General features: G+C 41.6%; 1 protein-coding gene and 1 pseudogene across 5 annotated transcripts in view; both read left to right on the top strand.

Annotated features, from left to right (window-relative positions):
* CASR (calcium sensing receptor) overlaps positions 1-2,102 on the top strand; it is a 78,028-nt gene extending 75,926 nt beyond the window's left edge. For all 5 annotated transcript variants that reach the window (XM_055316521.1, XM_055316520.1, XM_055316524.1 and 2 more), the window contains exon 7: positions 223-2,102. In XM_055316521.1, the coding sequence (XP_055172496.1) occupies positions 223-1,718 (1,496 nt within the window). In that variant the 3' untranslated portion in view covers positions 1,719-2,102. The remainder of the gene's footprint in view (positions 1-222) is intronic.
* A 184-nt stretch (positions 2,103-2,286) lies between these two features.
* Positions 2,287-25,319, top strand: LOC129503700 (60S ribosomal protein L8-like; annotated as a pseudogene).
* The last annotated feature ends 311 nt before the right edge of the window (positions 25,320-25,630 follow it).

Raw genomic sequence — 25,630 nt, 5'->3', positions numbered from 1 at the left:
ATAACAGAACTATTAAAAATACATGGAATTAAATAAATGTATTATTAAACATAAATCAGAATTCAATGTGTTTATAATGTAAAAATCACAAATTATTTAATCAACAAAGACAGTTTAAAGTGGCTGCATCCAATAACCTGTATACCGTTGCCACCATATTCACACACACAAATTAGAGTCTGTGCCCCACAGTGACTAACTGTTCCCTGGAATAATTTACAGATGCAAGTGCCTGTGACAAGTGCCCCGATGACTTCTGGTCCAATGAAAACCACACTTCGTGCATTGCCAAAGAGATTGAGTTTCTGTCCTGGACAGAGCCCTTTGGGATTGCACTCACCCTCTTTGCTGTGCTGGGCATTTTCCTGACAGCTTTCGTGCTGGGGGTCTTCATCAAGTTCCGTAACACGCCCATCGTCAAGGCCACCAACCGAGAGCTCTCTTACCTCCTCCTCTTCTCCTTGCTGTGCTGCTTCTCCAGCTCCCTGTTCTTCATTGGCGAGCCCCAGGACTGGACCTGCCGCCTGCGCCAGCCGGCCTTTGGCATCAGCTTCGTGCTCTGCATATCATGCATCCTGGTGAAAACCAACCGTGTCCTCCTGGTGTTTGAGGCCAAGATCCCCACAAGCTTCCACCGCAAGTGGTGGGGGCTCAACCTGCAGTTCCTGCTGGTCTTCCTCTGCACCTTCATGCAGATTGTCATCTGTGTGATCTGGCTCTACACGGCGCCTCCCTCCAGCTACCGCAACCATGAGCTGGAGGACGAGATCATCTTCATCACCTGCCACGAGGGCTCCCTGATGGCCCTGGGCTTCCTGATTGGCTACACCTGCCTGCTGGCTGCCATCTGCTTCTTCTTTGCCTTCAAGTCCCGGAAGCTGCCGGAGAACTTCAACGAGGCCAAGTTCATCACCTTCAGCATGCTCATCTTCTTCATCGTCTGGATCTCCTTCATTCCAGCCTACGCCAGCACCTACGGCAAGTTTGTCTCTGCCGTGGAAGTGATCGCCATCCTGGCCGCCAGCTTTGGCCTGCTGGCCTGCATCTTCTTCAACAAGGTCTACATCATCCTCTTCAAGCCGTCCCGCAACACCATCGAGGAGGTGCGCTGCAGCACCGCGGCTCACGCTTTCAAGGTCGCGGCCCGGGCCACGCTGCGCCGCAGCAACGTCTCCCGCAAGCGGTCCGGCAGCCTGGGGGGCTCCACGGGCTCCACGCCCTCCTCCTCCATCAGCAGCAAGAGCAACAGTGAAGACCCCTTCCCGCAGCCCGAGAGGCAGAAGCAGCAGCAGCCCCTGGCCCTGACCCAGCGGGAGCAGCAGCCGCCGCAGCCCTTGACCTTGCCGCCGCAGCCGCAGCCCCGGTGCAAGCAGAAGGTCATCTTCGGCAGTGGCACCGTCACCTTCTCGCTGAGCTTTGACGAGCCGCAGAAGAGCGCCGCGGCCCCCCGGAATTCCACGCTCCAGCACTCCCTGGAGGCCCAGCGGAGCCCCGAGCCCCCCGCCAGACCCCAGGCGTTACTGCCGCCGCAGGGCGGAGACACAGACGCGGAGCTGCCGGCCCAGGAGCCGGGCCTGCAGGCGCCCGGGGGTGCGGACCGCCGCCCGGAGATGCGAGACCCCGAAGAGCTGACCCCAGCCCTGGTGGTGTCCAGCTCACAAAGCTTTGTCATCAGCGGCGGAGGCAGCACGGTCACGGAAAACATACTGCATTCGTAAAAGGGAAGCAGGTGGCCAGTCCAGGGAGGATGCGGAGCGGTTTCCTGGGGTCATGTTCTCTGACAGGGATGAGGAATTGCCCCAGACTCCCTTCTTCTGAGGAAGGGGGGAATTAGACACACCAAACACCTCACTCTTGGTTGCACTGTTTTAAATAACAATGAATTGACTAAAGTTCCCTTTAAAATTTAAAAGAGAAGGAAGAAGAAGAAGAAGAAGAAGAAGAAGAAGAAGAAGAAGAAGAAGAAGAAGAAGAAGAAGGAGAAGAAGAAGAGAAAAGAAAAAAGAAAAAGAAGAAAGAAAGAAGAAGAAGAAGAAGAAGAAGAAAAAGAAAGAAGGAAGGAAAGAAAGAAAGAAAGAAAGAAAGAAAGAAAGAAAGAAAGAGAAGAAGAAGAGCCATGTGACTCTGCAGTTGGATATATCAGAGTATTGAGATCACCATAATCAGATTTCCCATTCATGTCCCTTCCCTGTTCTCTTCCTCTGTTCCATCCCGCCCACTAGCCCAGAGGTGAAACCAAGGCTGTGTGCCACCCACCGATTCCCTCCTCCTTTTCGTAACACCGAAATGACTGCTCTGAACATTGCCGACAGCCTGGCCCAGAGACCAAAGTGTGCCGAGTGACAAAACATCAGACTGGCCACCACTAGATTTAAGAGTCTGAGAGACAGAACGTCCGCAGTGCTGCCCAGCACCTTGACAATGGGAAGAACTTCAAATGTTCAAAGCCGTAAGGCGAACATGTCCCCTCCTATTTATGAAAACCACAAGATACTTGGTCTCCTACTTGCTGCTGCTATCATGTGACATCTAGAAGGTTAGCATCCCTCCTGTACCAACGCATTTGGTCAAGAATGTAATAATGATGCCATGTTTAGATTCCAGGATCACAAGAATCACCTCAAATTGTTGGGAAGGGACTGCATGAATCCAATGAGCTGTATCTGTAATTAATATTGCTATATGTAGTTTTATCTTTAAGAAAGTGCTTCTGTTATAATAGTTCATGGACAATATAAACTGGAAAAAATGTCACAGTCTGTTTAATATAAGGCAGTATTATTGAGCTCCTTGCCCGCCCTTGCCTCGCCCACCACCCTCACCTCCATGAGCCAAGCCCAAGTGAGTTCCAGGGATCCGGAAGTTGCCCCCCATCCCTGCCCCCAGGTCCTTCTGAAGCCAGATCCCCACCTCACCCTGTGGAGAATAAGCTCCCAATCGTTAGCCCCTACCAATCGCTGGGGTAGGAAAGTATGATTCCAAGAGAGCTCTCACAGGACCCCAGCCTGGCATCACCCCCACTGCCCTCACCAAATGCCACACCTGTAGTCCCTCCAGCGGTGGGAGTCTGCCCATGGAGGTTAAAGTGGTTGAATGGCGTACTTCTGAGCATTCAGGCTCTGGAGCCAGAGAGACCTGGGTTCCAGCCAGTCTCTAACAAGGTGGGTGACCACAGGCCGGGAACCTTAACATTGATTGCTAAGCCCCAGCTTGTTTGTCTCTAAGAGGTAATAATCACTCTTTCCCCTCAGAGCGCTTATGTGAATTAAACAAGACGATGTATGTAGAGTACTTTAGCGTGGTGCCTAGCACATAGAAAACAATAAATATTAGTTAATATTATCACTGATATTGCCATTTTTTTTCACTTGCTTAGAATATAAAACAAAGCTTCCGTGTTTGCCATTCAGATTTTAACAATAAGCCCACTGATGACAAAAACTTTCTTCATAATAACCCCAAGAACTCTGGGACCCAGTTCAAGAGGTCAGTCCTAGTAAGGCTGGCTCTTGGTGACAAAGCCAAAAAGTCTATCAGACCCCTGGAGTCCCCATGCTCTGCTTCTATGGTTCCAGCACCAAGGAAAGAATGTCACCAGTCTGGCAATAATTTCTCATGTCACTCTAAATGCTGCTCTTAAGCAAAGTCAAAATATAGCAATTAAATCTGTGGGAGGCCTCAACTTTCCAGCTCTTGATGACTTCTTCCTCTGACCACTTTCTTCCAAAGAGCTGCCTCCCTTTCCGTGATTTTTTTTTAAAGCAATTTGTTGATGTGATGGTTGTTAATCTGGACCAAGAGCCATTCAAGGACACCACGTGGGTAACGTTACTGCGAGACACAGAGGAGGCCTCACACAGGAAGTCGCTGGTAAGGCCTCCGCTCCTCAAGCCAGGAAAGGTACCAGCCATGGGCCCTGCCTGCTGCTCCTGCCCTGGTCATGCCTCTGAGCAAGGCTCAGAGCTGAATGAAGAATTATATTTAATATTTTACTTCACCTTAAAAAAAAAAAAGAAAAGGAAGTTGAAAAGTTTGACGGCTTGGCTTTTATGTGTCAAAATAGCCACATAGCAAGACAATTACTTTGCTGTGTAACATGTCACACCCTCGTCCTTCAACATGCAGGTCACCCAGTTGCTGATCCAGAGGAGGCTCCTCAAGGAAAACATGCAACATTTACACTAAGCCCCATTTCGCCAAGTGCTTACAAATAGAGTAGTATTTCCCAATATTCTTGTCAGAACGGTGGGCTCGACATCATTGCCCTCATCTGCATGTTGCAGGCACAACTCCCAGACAAAATCAGGGGTGTAATACACGAACCTTATTTTTCTGTAACAACCTAGTTTCTATATCAAATTTCCATCCAGCCTAGTGACAGAAAATTCATCTTCATTAAATTGGGGTTTTCCCAGTAACTTCAGAGTTTTCTGAACTGATTCAGATTTCTGGGGGTCAGCTCAGAGGTTTCTTCCCTCCCCCTCTTCCATGAGGACTTTTAGTGAAAAGGGAGGTGATGTCCCTCAAATATCAACAACCCCTACTGACGTCTCTGAGAACATCCTTATCCGGCCCTCAGTAGCTTTTATGCCTCCACACTGGCATCCTCTGAGGCCTCGCATCCCCACATGGTCTCCAGTCATGGGATCCACAGTGATTTTCACAGCTGCATTGCTTTGTCCCAACTGCTAGGCTCTTCCCAGGCCTGCCAGCTTTCTCATGAGTGGAGGACACTGGGGCCTGGAAATTGCTGGAACAGGCTCCTCCCTCCCTCCTGGCCTCCACCTCATTGCTGCCTCCCCATGCTGGTGTGGAGAGTTCACTGAGACTAGGTTTCACAGGCGCCAGAGGGAAAACAGAGCACGAGTCTCCCAATCTGCAAAGGCATTTGTTGAGGGCTGAGTAACAGTCCCCCAAAGATGCCCGCATCCTAATCTTCAGAACCTATGATGATAAATTATGTGGCAAGAGTGAATTAAGGTTGCAGATGGGATTAAGGTTGCTAATTAGCTGATGTTGACAGGGAGGATTATTTTGAACTATCCAGTTGGGCCTAAGGTAATCACAGCTCCTGGAAAGTGGAAGAGGAAGAAGGCAGAGAATCAGTGTCAGAATATTGTGATGTGAGAAAGGCTCCACAGATCATTGCTGCTTTTGCATATGGAAGGGAACCAGGAGCCAAGAGACACAGACAGCTTCTAGAAGCCAGAAGAGGCGAGAGAACCAATTCTCCCCACAACTTCCAGAAGGAACCAGCTCTATCAAAACTTTGATTTTAGCCCACTGAGAGCTTTTTTGGAGCGTTGGTCTCCAGAACTCTAATAAATTTATGTTGTTTTAAGCCACTGAGTTTATGGTACTGTTACAGAAAAAATGGGAAACTAATACATTTTTACTATCTCCCTTTGCTGAGCTTTTTCAGCTCAGGGACAGGCCAGCCCCTTTCTCAGAGATCCATCTGCTCTTACTCTACTGCTCTCGCCACCAACTAGCTCTATCTCTCTCCTCCCAAAAGAAAGTTCTGACCTATATTCTATTCCTTCAGATCTATTTGGGGAAGTATAAACTTTGTGTTCTTAGTCTTTCTGGGTTTCAGTTTTAGACAACACCCATTTGCTCCCAATCTATTATCTGTTAGTAGCAGAAATCTAAAAAAAAAAAAAAAAAAAAAAAAAAAAAAAAAAAAAAAAAACACTAGCTTCAACAAATGAGGGTTTATTTTCTTTCTTGTGTAAGACAGTCAGGAGGTTTTTATTTTTAAGATTTTTAGAGTCCAATGGCAATGGGAAACTGTTTATCTTTCTTTTGAAAATAAAAATGAATTATATAGTTATGAAGGATTTTCACTCAAATGAAAAAGTTTGCCAGAAAATTTTAAGAATTTACATTAGAACTTTACAGGTAACGAAAAGCATGTAACATTATCATTCTGAAAGTCCCTGTGATCACTAAAGGTTGTCTAACTGCATTAGTTTCAATTCTGGGGAAATCAGGGTTCCCTCCATTTTTCTCCTTAAAGGTCCACTTATCGGCAGTGTAATTTCTCCTTCGGGCCTGGCTAAAGCTGTGGGCTAGCCCTGCACGAAGCCAGTTTTCCTCCATCTCCTGCATTTGAACACATCTGGGCTAGCAGAGCAACAGAACGTTAGGGGGGGTGCTGATTAACCCCTGCTCTGAGCCTGGATGGTCACTTCTGGCGTCCACTGGAGACAAAGGTGTATCTTGAAGGTGGTGGAATTGGGGTAGGTGGAAGAAAGTTGTTGTAATGAGATCATCGGTGTCCAGGAAACCCTGGCTTTCCTGTCCTGGATCACGGGGAAATTCTAGCAGTTGAATGAGAACTTTGCTATCATGCAAGGAGTGAGGTAGGGGTCAGGGATACAACAAGTATAGGGGAGGATGAGTCGTGGGAACAAAGGTGTGTTCCAAAGACAGGGAGAAGAGTTTTAGCCTTGAAGGGAGCTGCTCAGCGAGTGTGTAAGAAGTAGAGACCTACTAGAAGAAGCCAAGTGGGGGCAAGAGACTGTGCAGAACCAGCATGAAGGTGTATTTAGGGACTAGCAGGACAACTGTGACCCAGGCATCAAGTCGACAAGGAGGACCACCTCCTCTGCTTGGAATGACCACCACATCTGTCCCCTCCCTGAATCATGCACAAGAATGGGGGGAGTTTGGAGTAGTGGAGTTTGGCATACCTGTTTATGCCAAAAGCTGGATTAGAGGAAGTGGGTGGGGAAGCCATAGAAATTATCACCAGCTGTTCCCTCTGAAATTGGGGCACTAGCTATGTGAATAACTAGCTAGAGCAGGAGGCTAGAAACCATAAAACAATTAACCCTAGGACAGAGTTCCCAGCACTTGAAGTGCAAATGTTTGTGGGTGTAATGGAAATAGGTAAGAGATCAAAGCCCAAGAATAACCCTCAGGGTCAGTACAGGACTTGATCCGTGACTAAAGTGTCAAGCAATGTTTTTGGAAGAATGTGTTTGTTGTTCTTTTTCACATCAACCCAAAGATGTGGTTATTGCTCAAAACCTCCCAATTTTCTTTAAATGTTTTATTTCTATCTGACCTGTGAGAACATTCCAATAATAGACATTGCTGTTTGGTGGTGGACTAATCATTTTTACCTCCTTAGAATTATCTATAGTTCCCAAATTTTGTACATTAAGCACAGAATTATATAAGAAAAATTAAGAAAAGAATTTTAAATTGCCATGAGTGAAGTTTTAAACAGACAAGCAAACTATATTAGTTGGGAATCACCCAGTTAGGTCAGTTGCCACTCCTTTAAAGTTTTGCTAGAGCTATAATTGGTTCCAGGAATCTTAGGGTCTATTTTTTATTGTTAGTCATGAATAACAGATAAACTACATGTCCTTAGGTGAGGTAGTTAGTGTCCAAACTCATTTGTCTCCGTTTCTGATGTAAAGAGGATACATATTACCTGCCATAATTAGTTATTTGGCAAATAAAATAACTGATGTAAAAGTATCCTCCTTCAAGAGTATGGGGAAGATATAGAAAACCATTAAAACCACAGATCAGGGCAGCCCGGGTGGCTCAGCAGTTTAGTGCCTGCCTATGAATAAATAAATTAATTAAAAAATAAATAAAACCACAGATGACTAAAAGTTTCGAGGTTTTGCTTTTAGAATCTCAAGAAGTATCATAGAATTCAATAATTCTATCCAGTTTCCTATTTGAAGACCAAAAAATTCATTCTAGCTGGTTTAAACAACAACAGATTTGTTATAGGGTGTTGAGATGCATATAAATATATGATAACCCAAGCCAGGATGCTACAATCAGGAACAAGGCAGCTAGGAGAAATATCCCAATCCCTCCCTGGGGTTCTTCTGGCAAAAATCCCTCCCTGGGGTTCTTCTGGCAAAAACTTCACTACTTCCCCTGTCTTCCATTTACACCCATGGCACAGGGAACTGAACACAAGACTCTTCACTGTAACTGGAGGAACCAAACCCTTCTGCCACTGTGCTCGGCCCCATTCACATCAACCTTCCAGGCCTCCCACTGGCTGTGTGCAAGGGAGTGTGGTAATGTGGCTTTTGCTGTTCAGCCTCTACGGTATAGGGAGACGTGGTAGAAAGAGGTCCGGGGCTGGGGGGCGGGGGGGGGGGGAATCACCGTATAGGGATCCCTGGGTGGCTCAGAGGTTTGGCGCCTGCCTTTGGCCCAGGGTATGATCCTGGAGTCCCCAGATGGAGTCCTGCGTCCGGCTCCCTGCATGGAGCCTGCTTCTCCCTCTGCCTGTGTCTCTGCCTCTCTCTCTCTCTCTCTCTCTCTCTCTCTCTCTCTCTGTCTCTCATGAATAAATAAATAAAATCTTAAAAAAAAAAGAGGTCACAGTGGATGATGGACAAGCCAATCTGCAGTACACAATGCCCACAATCAAAACATTTTAAAGATCAAACACAGAATGAAAAACACATTCTCCTGACAAAAGGTAAGAAAAGTAGGATTCCCTTTCATCTTAACAGCTGTGATAGATAAGAAAGTACCATCCTGAAAACAGAGCTGCCATTAGAACCTGCTAGAGATAAGAGAGAGAACACAGGACCAGGGACTTCAGGCAGTGAAACTGGAGGGGATGGGATGATGGGAATTATGTGCTTGATTATAAGCCCATTAGTACTACTTGATTTTTTAAATGACAGGCATATTTTGTGTGTATCTGTGTCTGTTCAACAGCCTGGAGAAAAATACATGATCATTAAATAGTGATTGTGTCTGGGTGTTAGAATTGTGAGTGATTTTATTTTCTGTTTAATATTTATCTGAGTTTTCCTTGTAATTTCTTTCCAAGGGCATGGTTTATAGTAAAACAAGAAAAAAACTGTTCTTGGATTATCAGATGTGGTCATATTTTTTGTTTGGTTGGATGGGATGTTTTCATTTTTGTTTTTTTAGTTTTTATTTAGAAATAATTTCAAACTTACAGAAAATTTGTAAAGATAAGTCATACAAAGACCACATATATCCCTTCTACCCAAATTCGCTGTCAACATTTTATTCTATTGGCTTTGCCATATGCACTGTGATCATCTAATAAGATGTGATGTAGAGTGAAGTATTTATGAGTGAAATCATATGATGTCTGGGATTTGCTTTAAAATGTTACAATGTGTTGGGGCGCCGGGGTGGTGCAGTCCATTAAGCATCTGACTCTTGGATTCCGCTCAGGTTGTGATCTCAGGGGTCATTAGATCAAGCCCCTGCACAGGGCTCGGCACTCAGCACAAAGTCTGCTCAAAACTCTTTCTCTTCCCGTCCTCCTCTGCCCACCCGCCCCCCATACTGGTGCGTGCTCTGTCTCTCCAAAACAAATAAATAAATCTTTAAAAGTAAATAAATAAAATAAAATATCACAATGCACGGAAAAAATAAGTATATAGGGAGATAAGAAAAGAAAGAGCAACAGAAAGTTAATGGTTGGTGAAGCAGATAATGAGTACATGGGGCTCCATATTTCTACTCCTTCTATTTTTGTAGTTTTTAAAATTTTCCATAATAGAAAATGTTTAAAAATCAGCCAAGAAAATAAGAAAGAATTGATCAGCTAAAAAAAAAAAATCACACAATAGAATATCGGTGATTTGACTGGCCCCAAGTTGTCATAAAAGAAGTCAGTCCATCAAACACTCAAACAAAGAGAACCTGAAAGTCTGCCAAGCAGCCAAAATTTTAGTAAAAAGCAAAAATATTCAAATAAAATTCAGACCTTTACAACAAAGTTCAAAAAGTAATTCCTTAAAGCATATCAGCAAGGCCTTCTTGGAGGCTGGCCAATCCCCTGGATCTTCTGAGGTCCTCTCTTAGACACACTAACTTCAGGCTGGTTCATCTTCTGGATTGTCCTTTGGCAAAAAGTTTAAAAGTCTTTTAGGAGATCTTCTCAGCCTCTGTGCCAGTAATTTCTCTTTTATGTATACACTCCCAAGGAAATAATCCAACAGGAAACAGTGAATTAGCAGCAACATGTTCCAGCTACGTGAGAACCCACCTGAGCCACATGCCTGGAACCTGCACCCAAGAGAGCACTCACACACTGCTGATGTTCTGTGGTACAAACAGGAAAGAATCCAGATGCCCCACATCCAGGCCATGGCTAAGTAAATTATACTATAATCCCATTGCAGGAGGGCCCACGAACAACAGCTATGACAAGCGTGTGCACTATATCAAGACATGTCATCAAGTTTAGAAGTAATGTTAAGGGGGAGTGCAGGACACAGAATACTGCACAGAATAATACAAATGTAGTTTCACTGAAAAAGAAGAAGAGAAAATACAGGAAAGGAAAATATTGTCTGTTTGCTTCTTTCTTTTGCAATGTTATAAAATATCGTTGAAATAAGGGAGGGTGGAAGAGAGGGAAGGAGGAACAGACAAAGAAACAGCCTTCCCTGTGGTATTTTAGCTACGATGTAAGGGCTAATAAAGCCAAGACTATAGTGGACAGTAGGTTAGGTTAGAGGAAATCATTTATGGGCTCTTGAGCTAAATCCATCAGAATTCTTGACTGGATAAGATATGGAGAGTGTTAATCCATTTCCCTATACCCTGGCCAATATTACGTGACCCTAAATGAGGTAGAAGGTGGGGGCGCCTGCCTGGCTAGGTCAGTTAAGCATCAGACTCTTGATTTTGGCTCAGGTCATGATCTCAGGGTTGTGGGGTTGAGCCCTGAGTGGAGCCTGGGATGGAGCCCCTCAAGGAGTCTGCTGGGGATTCTTTCTCCTGCACCTCCTGCTTGTGTCCTCTCTCTCTAAAGACAAATAAATCTTTAAAAAGAAAAGAAAAGAAAAAAAACTTTAAAAATAAGGTGGAAGGTAAAACATTCAAAGAATAATTTGAATAATTTTAAAACACACTTCCTTTGTTATACAGGTGTAGTAAGTAAACTTTAACCAAAATATAAAACAAATAGGGTATTATTAGTGTCCCCCAATCTCTTTTGACCTTTCCCCTCTCCCCTAGCCTGCTAACTAAGGCACCAGACATCTATGTCCTAAACTTTCACAACTGTAATAATCATATTAAAAAAGCAAACTCATGGGATATAATCCTAAAGGAACTTTATTTTTGTTTCCCTTCCACCTAAATCTGTTCCATGGGGTTAGTTCTCTTTTCCCTAAGTAAAAACTTAGGTACGATTTTTCTGGTAACTGTTAAGTGATACGAGTTCCTAATGAGTAATTCAAATGTCTGGTTTCTTGTTACAAACTCTTGGTTTAATTTAGTCCCCATCCCTTTCCCTCAACTCAGGCCTCCTGCCGAAGAGAGGAGCCCTTAGTCAGGAAAGTCAGGAAAGCCATTTCTCTATTTATCACACAGGTGCTATGCCCTCTCCTCCCTACACATCTGGCTAAACTCCTCATGGATGGGGCACAGAGGGAAAGAAAAAGGAAACTGCGCCTGAAAGTCCCCATACTGACTGGTACCAGCAGGTGCTTACAGATTACTCTTGCTCATGAGTATTTACATGTGTTCCTTTGAGACCCCCCTCCATTGCTGGGGTCCTATTTCCAGCAGGTTCCTTAATGTGGGTGATGCACATTCTCCAGTATCTCTACTTTCTCTGTTTGCTCATGCAGGTGGCCCGCTTAGTCAGGGTCTAAGAACACGCTGAAGAATAAGCTCCAAGTTCCCATCGCCCTGAGGTTCCCACCCAAGTAGCAGTGGCCACTGGGCAGAGCAAATAACACAATGTGGATACACAAAAACACTAGTTTACTCCCCCTGACACAACCACTTTCTTGGGACTTTCAACATAGCTGAGGTTCCCGAGATGTTCTTGAGCTCACAGGTTTATATAATCACTGTTATTTGGAATCCAAGACCATGTCCTCAAAATCACTTCCTTGGTTTACTGCACAAGCCCCTCCCAAACTTCTTCCAGATATTTCTCAAGGTGGAGGTTGTGGATTTTCCCATTATAATATCATTAACTTGCAGAGTAGCCCTCATAATCAGGGCACCCAAAAGTAGACATTTTAACTTAAATTGAAGCCTCTGGTTCAACTCCAGATATTTTCTAAGCTTGACAAACTGTTGTCTGCCCAAGATTCTATAGTTTCTTCCTTCTTATTTTGCCTTCCTGCCCCCAAAATCCACCTAAATTCACCTTAAAACATTGCACTCTACTAACTAAAAACCTTATCATTTTCCTTTCCCTAGATTTCCCTACCTGACCAATGATATCCAACAATTTTTATTTGCCATTTCAGAAAAACCCCATCAACATTAGTGGGACAGATTTTATTGCATTAATAAGGCATCAATTAGTCTCGTTTTTCTTAAGTCTGAGAAAAATATTTGAGCCAGAAACAAAATTTCTATTGTATTAGCAGTTATAAAAATTATCATAACAAGAGGTCAGCACCCAGAAGGCCCTGTGGATGCTAAGTGGCCCTATACCACACACCAGAACTTCACCTCTTGGTCAAGTATTAAGTCTTGACCCAACATGAGCCTGGATGTCAATAGCATGACCCACTTCAGTTCTGACTTGAACAGATAACCCAGAAGGAGGTATGTGTGACCCACCTACATTTATGGAATTGTTCACCATAACTGGAAGTGACAGGAGAAGAAACCTAGAATTTAAGAGGTTGAGTCAAAGTGAATTACAAGATTGGAGCCATTTAGATGCTTCAATTATAGTCAAGGAAAACATTTACTTCCTTATCAAAATAAAACTAGCAAATGAAACTATCTGACTTCAGTTATACCAGAGTTCATCAAAGGGCCACCTTTTACTGAATTCCAATGCAAAATAAACATATAAGTTTGCAGGGTATTGAAAAGATTCTTGAGAGTAACTTATAAATCCTTGTTGGGTCACCTCCTATCATAGGCAGCAGAGTGGTCCCAAACAATGTTTTCAACCTACACCCTGGAACCTCTGAATATGTTATGTACATGGCAAGAACGAATTAGGCTCTTATGGAACTAAGATTCTGATTAGCTGAAATAGGAAGAATATCCTAGATTATGTTCAGGTGGGCCCAGTGTAATCACAGTAGTTTTTATAAGTGGAAGAGGGAAGCAGGAAAGTCATGGTCAGGGTCAGAGAGAGACCTAAAGATGTTACACTGCTGACTTTGAAGATGAAGGAAGTGACCATAAGCCAAGGCATCACCTAGAGAAGCTGGAAAAAGTGAGGAACAAAGTTTCCCTTAGTCTTCAGAAAGGAATACAGCCCTGCCAACACCTTCGCTGCCGCTGTGCCTTCCTGCACCCCCTCCTTGGAAGGGGGTCTGTCTGGCGCCTCCCTTCCTGAGCAGATGTTCAGTGTGCCTGGGACTGAATGTGTCGCCTCCCCACCCCAACACACGGCCCTCTCAGGAAGCTCCTGGAGCCTCCATGCCCCTCCCCATGGTCCCCAAAGGTTCCTGGGGAGAAGGCTTCTGGGGGCTCCCCATACAATAAATTTTTGTTTCTCAGCCTCCCTCCCATAAAGGAGGATTCGTAAAAAAAAAAAAATTTAACCAAGACCCATTTGGACTTCTGATCTCCAGAACTATAACAAATCTGCACTCTTTTAAGCCACCATATTTGTGGCAACTTGTAACAGCAGCAATAGAAATCTATTATACCCTTCCTAATGTGTCGGTTGGGGTGGCCTTTCCTGCTCTGGCACTCTCTGGTTGCAAGCCTTCCAGAACTATAAGAGGGAGTAAAAACATTTTGTGGCTTCAAACCACTGCAACTTCTGAAAACTTTCACATGGTAATAAGGAATTGATTGTCATCAAATTAATTTGACTATATACTCTTAGAGTCAAGTGACACTATAAGGAGAAGTCACACAAATCCAAAATATCGGGCATTCTATAAGACAACCGTACTGGTCTCTTCAAAAAGTCAGTACCATGGGGTGTCTGGGTGGCTCAGTGGTTAAGTGTCTGCCTTTGGCTCAGGGCGTGATCCTGGGGTCCCAGGATCGAGTCCCACATCGGGCTCCCTGCATGGAGCCTGCTTCTCCCTCTTCCTGTACCTCTGCCTCTCTCTTTCTGTGTCTCTCATGAATAAATAAATAAAGTCTTTGAAAGAAAAGTACCATTATTTAAAAAAATTTTTTTAACCTTTCTAGATTATAATATTCTGAATAGTAACCAAAAGTAATGTGTTAAATTTAAACGAGGAAAGTTGGGGTAATGTAAATATAGACTGGTTATAAGATAAAATTAAGGAAGTATTAATTTTCTTAGGGGTGGGGCACCTGGGTGGTTCAGAAGGTTAAGCATCTGCCTTTGGCTCAGGTTATGATCCCAGGGTCCTGGGATGGACCCCTGCATCAGGCTCCCTGCTCGGTGGGGAGTCGGCTTCTCCCTCTTCCTCTGTGCTCTGTCTCCCTCTCTAGATCTCTCTCAAATAAATAAATTAAATCTTTTTAAAATTTTTTATTAGGAGTAATAATACAGTTATGTAAGAGAATGTCCTCGTTTTAGGGGACATGCCTCTACTCTTCAGGGATAAATAGTCACAGTATCTGCAATTTTAAAGTGTTTCACCAAAAATATATATACTTAAATATGTGGAAAATACTAATTATTTGAGTACTGGTGTAGGGGTATTTATTGCACTATTTTTTTAATGTTTAGAAACTTTGTAATAAAAAGCGGGGAATTTATTTTCTAGAACCGTTTATACATGTTTGTTGAACTATTGCTCAGAAATTTTACATTTTGGTTTAAAATGCCCTTTGTGTACAGAACTTTCTAAAATCATTTGTATGAACTCAGAGTTGTGGCTAGGATATGGCAAGATAAGTACTATCATATGTGAAGTAGTTTAAATGAGTTTCCAGTTAGAAAGCTGATGGGAAAATAGTGATGTCATTCTGTGAATCAGTGGAAAATTACTGCCCACTGATTGAAGAAAGTAACCTGGTGGAATGGGGATTTTTGGTCTCAGCAGGTCAGAGATTTTCATTTCTTGGTTTTGCCAATAGAAGGGATAAAAATGAAACTCTGAAAATAAGAAATGGAAACTTATGAACAAGTAAAAAAAAAAAAAGACAGACACAAAAATTATTCCCTAAACCCCAACATCCTAGAACCAGTAGCAGAGGGAAACTGCAATAAATTTGTGTTATCCAATTTGACGTCTCAGAACTGTGCCGGCCATTTCCCATTGACATATTACTCTAAAACGACATCAGAGGGAATTAAAAAATATTCTAGTCAGTCTAGAGATAAGAACAGAATTAGCTAGCAATATAATGAAAAAGACCTCTATGTAGTTTGCCTTTTAGACTTTTTTTTTGACTGATCAACATTTCCTTTTAAAAAAAAAAAGATATTATTTATTTATTCATGAGAGACACAGAGAGAGGCAGAGACACAGGTAGAGGGAGAAGCAGGCTCCATGCAGGGAGCCTGACGTGGGATTCGATCCCAAGACCCCGGAATCATGAGGCCCGTGGAAGGCAGACGCTCAACCGCTGAGCCCCCCCAGGCATCCCTGATCTATATTTCCTATTTGTATTAAAGTATACTTAAAGCTTCTATTAAAATACTTAAATAATGTTGCTAGTTTTTATTTGAAAAACATACAGCTAAAATCTACAATGAAAGCTGAGCATAAAATTAGAATTTGAACTTGTGGATAACATAACCAAGATATCTTCTGCCACCTAGTGGATAATAACTGAATTACAGGAAAAGCCTGAAATGAGTAGGTGGGGGAGATTATCAATCTCTTAAGTACAGAAAATCTTTCTAAATTTTCTATTCCAGAATCTCGGTTTCTTATATTGATGCACAAAAAATGTAACCTTTCCCATTATGGTTACAAAATACACCTGGTTTATTGCACATTCTGAACACAATGGGCTACGTACTCAGTTTTACTTTTCTCCCATCCCTCACTGTCTTTGACCAGGCTTTACTGAATCTTTTTTTCCCATCCCTTAACAACATTTTGGGCAAAACCTATGTCTTTCCAGATACTTTTATTTATTAAATATCCTAGTATTAGTAAAATTTGAATTTCAGATCCAATTTGATGATGACACCTTCTCCTCATCCCATCAACAGGCCAATTTTGGCTTGAGAGACTCAGAATGAGAAATGGCTATGGTCTATTCTTTCACTCCTACCCCTCTCCCTCTTCTTGGGCTGAAAGGTAAAAAGGAGCAAGTATCTCTAACTTATCTGGCCACTCTTATCACCTCTCTTGGCTGTCTTTACTTATCTGGCTAGACTGATTGTCAATGTCCAATACATGGGTACTACATACCAATAGCATATATAGCCATCAGCTGTCCTCAAAGATAGGTCATTGTCTTTACCCCTGCCTAAGTAGAGAGGAGTCCAAAATTTACAACAGAGAGATGGTGGTTCAATCAAGTTCATACACCCTGTAGAGTGACCCTGAGTTCCCTGGTCTCCCAACTTGTTGGTACCAGTGCCCTTTCTAAGTAGTTTTTCTGGAAAGTAAAATCTGACTACAGGGGCACCCTAGGTGACTCAGTCAGTAAAGCATCTGACTCTAGATTTTGGCTCAGTTCATGATCTCAGGGTCTTGAAATCAAGCCCCTTGTCAGGCTCCACACTCAACATGCAGCCTGCTTGGGATTCTCTCTCTCCCTCTCCTTCTACTCCTCCCCCCCACCCCCGTTGACAATAAATAAATAAATAAATAAATAAATAAATAAATAAATAAATAAATTTTTAAAAATCTGACTACATGAGTAAAGATAACAGGCAAGATATAACAATGTTACTTTAAATACCCATAGATTATTACTTAGCTCTGATATTTAAAAAACAAACCTAAACACCATTAGCTTAAACAATATAAGAGGCATTAATTCAATAATTTATATCATTAAAGTATGTCAGTAATGAACCAATATATCATTTTAGAAGGATTAAGAATGAAAACATAAAGGCTCATAGCTCTAATTACCAATCCCCACTAACTTGATCCTTTCTAAGAATCCTTAGATAAATGGCTGATGCCAGGTTTGTGGCAGAAAATATACAAGATGAATCTATGACATTTTTGTGTCAAAAAAGCAAAGAAGCTATCAAAGACTATTGAAATTCTATTTTAAAGATATAATAGCCAACATAAGCAGCAATAAAAAGACAGTGACTATAATTGACTGAAACATTTCAAATATATAAAAATGCATGCTTCATAATAATACCCTTCCAATCCACCGCTTCCAAGAAAGTGTTGGAAAAAAACTTTTACTACAGGAAGTTTCCACAGCATCAAATTATTATCTGTTAACTGATAAATTAAGTGAAAGAATCAACAGTTAGCTTGACTTTCCCTATATGAACTAACTGAATTTTAGGGTAAGCTAATAATTGATGATGAAAAATTCTTCTTTATAGAAAAATTTAGTTATTAATATATAATATTAAATAATGCATTATATAATAATGTAAGTGTATAAATATGTCAAACTAATTAAACTGTATGCTTAAAATATACATATTTTATTATCCATCAATTATACCTTAATAAAGCTATCAAAAAATAAACAGAACCACAACAACCAAAAATAACAAAAGGAGTGAAAAGGAAAATCATTGTTTTGCTACATCTAATAAAATAATAGGTCAAGGGTACAACATCAGTGGATACTAAAACTATTACACGAAAGGCTGACAGTCAAGTTTACAATGGAGGATCAGGCTTACTCACCTAAACCCAGCGAATAATTATCTGTATCACTGAAGTGGAACAACATTACATGTTTCATGATCTATCACAATAGGAAGTATGTAGCATCCCCATGAATATTACTGCATAAAACATTATACCTAAATCTAATCAAGCCTGAGGTGTAACTAGCAATTTACAGAAAACATGGAATATAAAAAAAAGGTTAAATGACAATATGAGGAAGCAAGCAGCCAAATCCAAGATACGTAACAACATGAGATAAATGATCTAGTTTCTTCAATAAATCAGTGGAAAAACAGATGCGTACTATTTAAAAAGAGATTTAAGATAATCACAATGTAATAAAACTAGACATTAATGCCAAAACCAAAACCAAAGAGGCAATTCCACCTTGAGGTTAAGAAGCCTTCTGTTAAACATAGCAGAAAAAGAAATTAAGAAACAAACCCATTTACAATTGTACCGAAAATAATAAAATACTTAGGAATAAACTTAACGAAGGAAGTGAAAGACCTGCGCTCTGAAAATCATAAAACACTGATGAAGGAAAATGAAGATGGACACAAACAAATGGAAAGATAGACCATGCTCCCTGATTGGAAGAATCAATATTGTTTAAATGTCCATACTACCCAAAGCAATCTACAGATTTAGTGCAACAATTTTTAACAGAACTAGAACAAAAAATAATAAAATTTGTATAGAACCACAAAAGACCCCAGACAGCCAAAGCAATCTTGAGAAAGAAGAATAATCCTGAATGTATCACAACCCCAGATCTCAAGATGCACTACAAAGCTGTAATAACCAAAACATCATGGCACTGGCACAACAACAGATCAATAGGACAATCAATAAAACAGAACAGAGAGCCCAGAAATAAACTCACACCATGGTCAATATATCTATGACAAATGGGGCAAGGCTATACGATAGGGAAAAGATGGTCTCCTCAACAAATGGTGCTGGGAAAACTGAATAGCTACATGCAAAAGAATGTAATTGTACTACTTTCTTATACCATACACAAAAACACACTAAAAATGAATTAAATACCTAGATGCAAGACCTGAAGCCATAAAATGTTCAGAAGAAAACACAGGCAGTCATTTCTTTGACATTGGCCATAGAAACCTTTTTCTAATTATGTCTTATTGGGCAAAGGAAACAAAAGCAAAATTAAACTATTGGAACTACACAAAATAAAAAGCTTTTGCACAGCAAAGTAACCATAAGAAAACAAAATGGGAGAAGATACTTGCAAATGTTAAATCTGATAAAGGAGAAGAGAACATGAATAAACACTTCCCCAAAGAAGACATACAGATGGCCAACAGCCACATGAAAAGGTGCTCAGCATCACTTATCATCAGGGAAATGCAAATCAAAATCACAGTGAGATATCTTATACCTGTGAGAGTAGCTAAAATCAGAAACACAAGAAATAAGAAATATTGGTGAAGAGGTGGAGAAAAAGAAACCTTTGTGCACTGTTGGTAAGAATGCAAACTGGTACTGCCACTGTGAAAACAGTACGGAGTTTCCTCAAAAAATTAAAAATAGAATTACCATATAATCCAATAATTCCACTACTGGATATTTACCCAAAGAAGATGAAAACACTAATTTGAAAAGATATGCACCCCTATGTTTACTGAAGAATTATGTACAATAGCCAAGATATGTAAGCAACCCAAGTGTCCATTCATAGATGAATGGATGAAGATGATGTGTTATATATATACCCTCAGCCATAAGAAAGTGGTGGTGTTGCCATTTGCAACAACTCGGATGGAGCTAGAGAGTATAATGCCAAGTGAAATAACTCCTGAAAGACAAATACCATATGATTTCACTCATTGTGGAATTTAAGAAACAAATGGTCAAAGAAAAAGGATACAAACAAAAAACTCTTAAATACAGAAGACAAACTGGTGGTGGCCAGAGGGAAGGTGGGTGGCGAGAAGAATGAAATAGATAAAGGAGGACATTAAGAGTACATTTATCAAAAAAAAAAAAAGAGTACATTTATCTTCATGAGCACTAAGTAATGCACACAATTATATTGCATACCTGAGACTAATATAATACCATATGTTTGGAAAAAGAAAAGAAACTTTCCATTAAATACCTTTTGGAGGAAAAGAAAAATATTAATAGTTTTCCCTAAAATTACTTAGTTTGCAAAAAATAATGAGACAGAAACACTACATATTAGAATCTATGGGATCCACTTTTGTGATCTGAGGAAAATTCATAGTTCATAAAATTCATAAACATTTACAGCAATTAAAATTAAGAATGAAAATAAATGAGTTAAATTCACAACTCAAAAAGCTAGAAAAATAAAAACAGTAACCAAAAGAAAGGATAAGGAACTAATAAATCTAAAAGCCAAAATTAATGAGTTAAAGAACAAAAACATTGCAAAACTAATAAATCAAAGTTCTGGTTCTCTGAAAAAAATTTTAAAATCATAAAAATAATAAGTACCAAAAGGATAATAACCATTAAAGCATAAAATATTTTTTAAATCATAAGCTAATATTTTGAACCTCACTATGCAAATACATTTGAAAAGCTGGATGAAATGGATAATTTTCTAAAATACAGTCTATCAAAAATGACTCCAAAAAAACAATTGACTCCAGTAGAGATAAAAAGCTTAGACCAATGTCCATATCTAAAAAAATAAAGTTGTGAAAGAACTACTCACAAAAATGTACCAGACTGTTTCTTTCTTTTCTTTTCTTTCTTTTCTTTTCTTTTTTCTTTTCTTTTCTTTTCTTTTCTTTTTTTTCTTTTCTTTCTTTTCTTTTCTTATAATTAGTCTGGTACTAGCACATAAATAGGCAGATCTATGAATAGAACACAAAGTCCCGAATTAAACCTTCATACATATGGAAATTTCGAATGTGATCAACATAGTATCAAAAATCACTGGGGGTGGGGGTGGGGGTGCCTGGGTGGCTCAGTGGTTGAGCATCTGCCTTTGGCTCAGGGTATGATCCCAGAATCCCAGGATCGAGTCCCACATCAGGCTCCTGCTTCCCCTCCCTCTGCCTATGTCTCTGCCTCTCTCTCTCTGTGTCTCTTGTGAATAAATAAAATCTTTAAAAAAAAGAATCACTGGGGCATCTATAGGGTGTGAGGACAACTTGATAACCATTTTGAAAAAAACAAAATTGGATCCATACCTCAAACCATACACAAAAATAACTTCAAATGGATTAGATGTTCTAAATGTAAGAAATAAGAAGATCAAATAAATACTAGATGAAATCAGTGGTAAATTCCTTTATAACTTGAATGTGGGAAAAGGCTTTTTATGACTCAAAATCCAAATTCAGTAAAAGAAAACACTGACGAAGTTGACTACAAAACAATTAAAAACTGTCACATCATGTAAGAGACCCTCAAAAGTAAAGTCAAATGACAAATCACTCACTGCAAGAAAGATATTTGCAACATACATCACAGATAATGGGCAATATATTTTATATATAAATTATTTTTAGAAATCAAAGGAAACAAAGACCAAAAACTTAATATAAAAATGGGCAGAAAATATGAATACACAATTCACCATCATGTGCTAAAGGAAAAGGCCGTGAAGGTGAGCAGGCTCCCGTTCTGTTGGGCTGCCCGCAGAGTCACAGAGGCCACCAACTTCTCTTTTAAAAGAGGAATAAATCCTTGCAAGCCACAAGGGTTACTTTATTTATATTTTTTTTTAAATTTTTATTTATTTACGATAGTCACAGAGAGAGAGAGAGAGGCAGAGACACAGGCAGAGGGAGAAGCAGGCTCCATGCCGGGAGCCCGACGTGGGATTCGATCCCGGGTCTCCAGGATCGCACCCTGGGCCAAAGGCAGGCACCAAACCGCTGCGCCACCCGGGGATCCCACACAAGGGTTACTTTAAATATCAGACTGTTTTAAGACATCTCTGAGGGCCACTTAATTAAAAATAACAGAATGAGTTAGAGAGGTGTCATTGGTCTAACAGGGCCAGTTTTATCTATGATTGGTAACAACTGAGGACTGAGGAGAGCACCAAAGTGCATTTGTAGTTTTGCATGTCTTTACATCTGGCTTTAAAAGTGACTAAGTAGGTATGTATCCTTACTTTAAAAATATATATGTTTTTATTTCTAACAATCAACTAGACGGCATTATGATCTCCTTAACAATCCATTGTTAAATGGCTGGAATTTCAGGTCCAACCATGAGACCCTGTGACACTAGGATAATGCTATGATCGCGCAGTTTGACGAGCATAATCAACATACCATTGGCCACTTGGTGGCAATAGACTTCTAATTGCCTACAAAGTCTTTAAAAGGTATAAATATCCTTCTAATTGATTTGGAAACTAATTTATAGACATTTCAGGCAGGACACAAATGCTGACTATCCTTTAAAAGGATATTAGAAGCAAAGCATAACATATCCTGTCTTTGTCAAAAATATAGTTGTGGATATGCTCTAGAAAATTCTTTTAGGAGGGACCCGGGTGACTCAGCCAGTTATGTGTCTGCCTTCAGCTCAGGCCTTGATCCCGGGGTCCTGGAATCCAGCCCCATGTTGGGGCTCCCTGATAAGCAGGGAGCCTGTTTCTCCCTCTCCCTCTGCCTGCTGCTCCCCCTGCTTGTTCTCACTCTCTCTCTCTCTTTCTCTCTTGTAAATAAATAAAATCTTGAAAGAAGAAAGAAAGAAAGAAAGAAAGAAAGAAAGAAAGAAAGAAAGAAAGAAAGAAAGAAAGAAAGAGAAAAGAAAAAGGAAAGGAAAGGAAAGGAAAAGAAAGAAGAAAAGAAAAAGAAAAGAAAAGAAAAAAGAAAAGAAAAGAAAAAAGGAAAGAAAAGAAAAGAAAAGAAAAGAAAAGAAAAGAAAAGAAAAGAAAAGAAAAGAAAGAAAAGAAATCTGTTAGGAAAGATCTCTGGAGGTAGAAAAGATTGAGAGAAGTGCTGACATAATAATGATAACTAAAAAGACATGCTGAAGAGAAATATCAGTAATATTAAGAACCTACTACTGTTTAATCATCTGAGCTTGAGCAAGCCCGTTAGCCCCACAGAGCCTGAATTTCTTTCCCCGAACCCTGAGCTAGACCAAGAGGGTCAGCAACTATTTTCTGTGAAGTGTCAGATAATAAACGCTTTAAGCTTCTTGGCGATACACACGGCCACAACTACTCAACACTGTCTCTGCAGCGTAAGGACAGCAAAGGAGGATACACAAACAGATGAGCATTGCTCTGTTCCAATAAAACGCTATGGACGCTGAAATTTTGATTTCCCATAATTTCCACGTGTCATGAAACATTATTCTTTTATTTTCAACCATCTAAGAATGTAAAAACCATTATTAGCTAATAGGTCATTAAAAAAAATCAGCCGCCAGCCTGGACTTGGCCCCTGGGGCTATAGTTAGGCAGTCCCTGGGCTGGATGGTCTGTCCCTCAGGTCTGGCTATGTCTCTGTTAATTAAACTGCTATCGATTCCCTATTTAGCTGACTCTGGGATTAAATTTTATTTATGCTTTCTGGCACCTTCTTTTACAGCTGAAAGCAGTTTCTCAAGCTTTATTCACTCACATACCCATTAAATAAGAATTTTAAAAAGACTACCTCTCTTATTAAGTCTGAATTATTTAAAATAGCAATGTTTTATGTTCCAAACATACAAACATGAGTTTTCAAACTTTACGTGTCCTCCTCCTCTTACCACAAAGAGATTCCCAGACTTGTCTTCACACATCTGAAGATCCCTGCCTTACAGATGCTTAGACTTGGAAATTCCAAGTTGGAAAGCCCTCCGAAAACCTCACTTTTCATTTCTGCTGGTAAAGAACATCAGTTTTCCATGAACTCTAAATAATGGGGGCTAAACTCACCACCTCAGTGAACTGCCAAGGTCCAGGTAAGATCTCCACTTGACTTCCTCAGTCCTTTCTTTTTTTTTTTTTAAAGATTATTTATTTATTTACTCATGAGAGAGAGAGAGAGAGAGAGAGAGAGATTGAGAGAGTCACAGGCAGAGGGAGAAGCAAGCTCCATGCAGGGAGCCCAATGCAGGACTCGATCCCGGGTCTCCAGGATCACACCCTGGGCCGAAGGCAGGCACTGAACCGCTGAGCCCCCCAGGGATCCCCAGCCCTTCCTTCCACCTAGTCAGAATCTGAAGTAGGATAGGGAATAAGAATTCCTGTATTTGTCCTTGTTTCCTGTCCACCTAACACCATGAGACCAGACGGGATCAACTGGAGAGCCATACAACTGGTTACCACATAGCTCCAAGAACAGAACTTAGGAACCCTCAGTATGGTTAGTCCGTGCAAAACATCTTCGAATTGGGGGTGCTCAAGCGTCTTACTTCAGATCAGGTCATGATCTCAGGGTCCTGGGATCAGCCACCTTGGGCTCCAGGCTTAGTCTGCTTCTCCCCCTCCCTCTGCCCCTCCCCCCTCCTCCCTGGGGGATGAATGTGCGCTCTCGCGTGCTCTCTCTCTCTCTCTCTCTCTCTCTCCCTCTATCAAATAAACAAAATCCTTTCAAAAACTATACCTTCAAACTGTATAGAGGAGAGCGAGAAGCTACCTGCTTTTAAATCCATACATGGTGGGGTGCCTGGGTGGCTCAGTAGGTTAAGCATCTACTTCCAATCAGGTCATGATCCCAAGGTCCAGGGATGGAGCCCCACATCCAGCTCCATAGGGAGCCTGCTTCTCCCTCTCCCTTCTGCTCCCCTTGCCTGTGCTCTCTGCCTCTGCCAAATAAATAAATAAAATCTTTTTTTTTTTAAAGTCTATACATGACTAGAAGCACCCTTAAAACTTCCCCTCAGGGAAGCAGTGGTCCCTGGGCAGCTGCCAGTAACCCTGAGGGCCCTGCCAAGCACCCTGTGGCTGGGGAGAACCAGAGGCGCTGGCCCATGTGGCACAGACGTGGAGCACCAAAGGCACTCTGCGCCTGCGCACCTACTTCTCTGAGCTGCACAGTTACCTCAAGGGTATCAGGAAGACGTTGTCCATGCCATAGGCTGGAGCACCCTTCTGGCTTGGGGGGGGGGGGTCCTCTGGGATCCCTACCCTGTGAGAAACAGAGTTATCCTTCATGGCTGAAGCATCCACATTAGCTGGTTCTTGTCCTGCGGCAAGAAGGCCCAGCTCAGCATCAGCCATGTACTCCCAACGGGCACAATTCCTGAGATTATGAGGCACCATCGGGTGTGTTGCCTGGAGGAAAAGGCTGCGACAGAGGCAAGCTGGCCAGAGCCTCCACAGATGATGTCATTGTCACCTCCCACAACCCGAGACCAAGGAGACCCAAGTGAAGCTGCCCTTGGGCTCCAAGAAGGTCATCACCTCAGCCAACAGAGCTGTGGTCGGTGGAGTGGCCAGAAGTGGCTGCACTTACAAGCCCATCCTGAAGGCCACTGTGCCTACCACAAGTATGTGGATAAGAGGGATTGCTGGCCACACATTCAGGGTGTGGCCATGAGCCCCGTGGGGCGTCCCTTCAGCACATCAGCAAACTTGACATCATCCTCAATGATGCCCCCACTGGCTGCAAAGTGAGTCTCATCACTGCCCAGAGGACTGGGCATCTCAGAGAAACCGAGACTATGCAGGAGGAAGAGAACTAGGACTGGGGAGCCTCAATAAAGTTGATCTTTCTGCAACTTAAAAAAAATGAAAAATAACAACAAAAAAACAATACATTTCTTCTGGGAAGAGACAGGGACTCTGTCATCTCCATATATATGTGCTGCTGTTAAGGAGCCTCAGCAGAAAAGAGGAAGTTCCCCTGGGGCGGAGCACTGAGTGCCCCCCCGAGAGCCAGGGCCCTTGCGGTAGGCCCTCTCACGTGAGCCTGTCCATTCGGCGAAGTCACTAGAGATTAGCACCCGTGGGGCACATGAAGAATCGGGGCCTAGAACCTTAACCCACTTACCCC

This window comes from Nyctereutes procyonoides, unplaced genomic scaffold (genome assembly GCF_905146905.1).
Source record: "Nyctereutes procyonoides isolate TBG_1078 unplaced genomic scaffold, NYPRO_anot_genome, whole genome shotgun sequence".
Lineage (NCBI taxonomy): Eukaryota > Metazoa > Chordata > Mammalia > Carnivora > Canidae > Nyctereutes > Nyctereutes procyonoides.
This window is presented reverse-complemented; position numbering and strand designations above follow the sequence as displayed.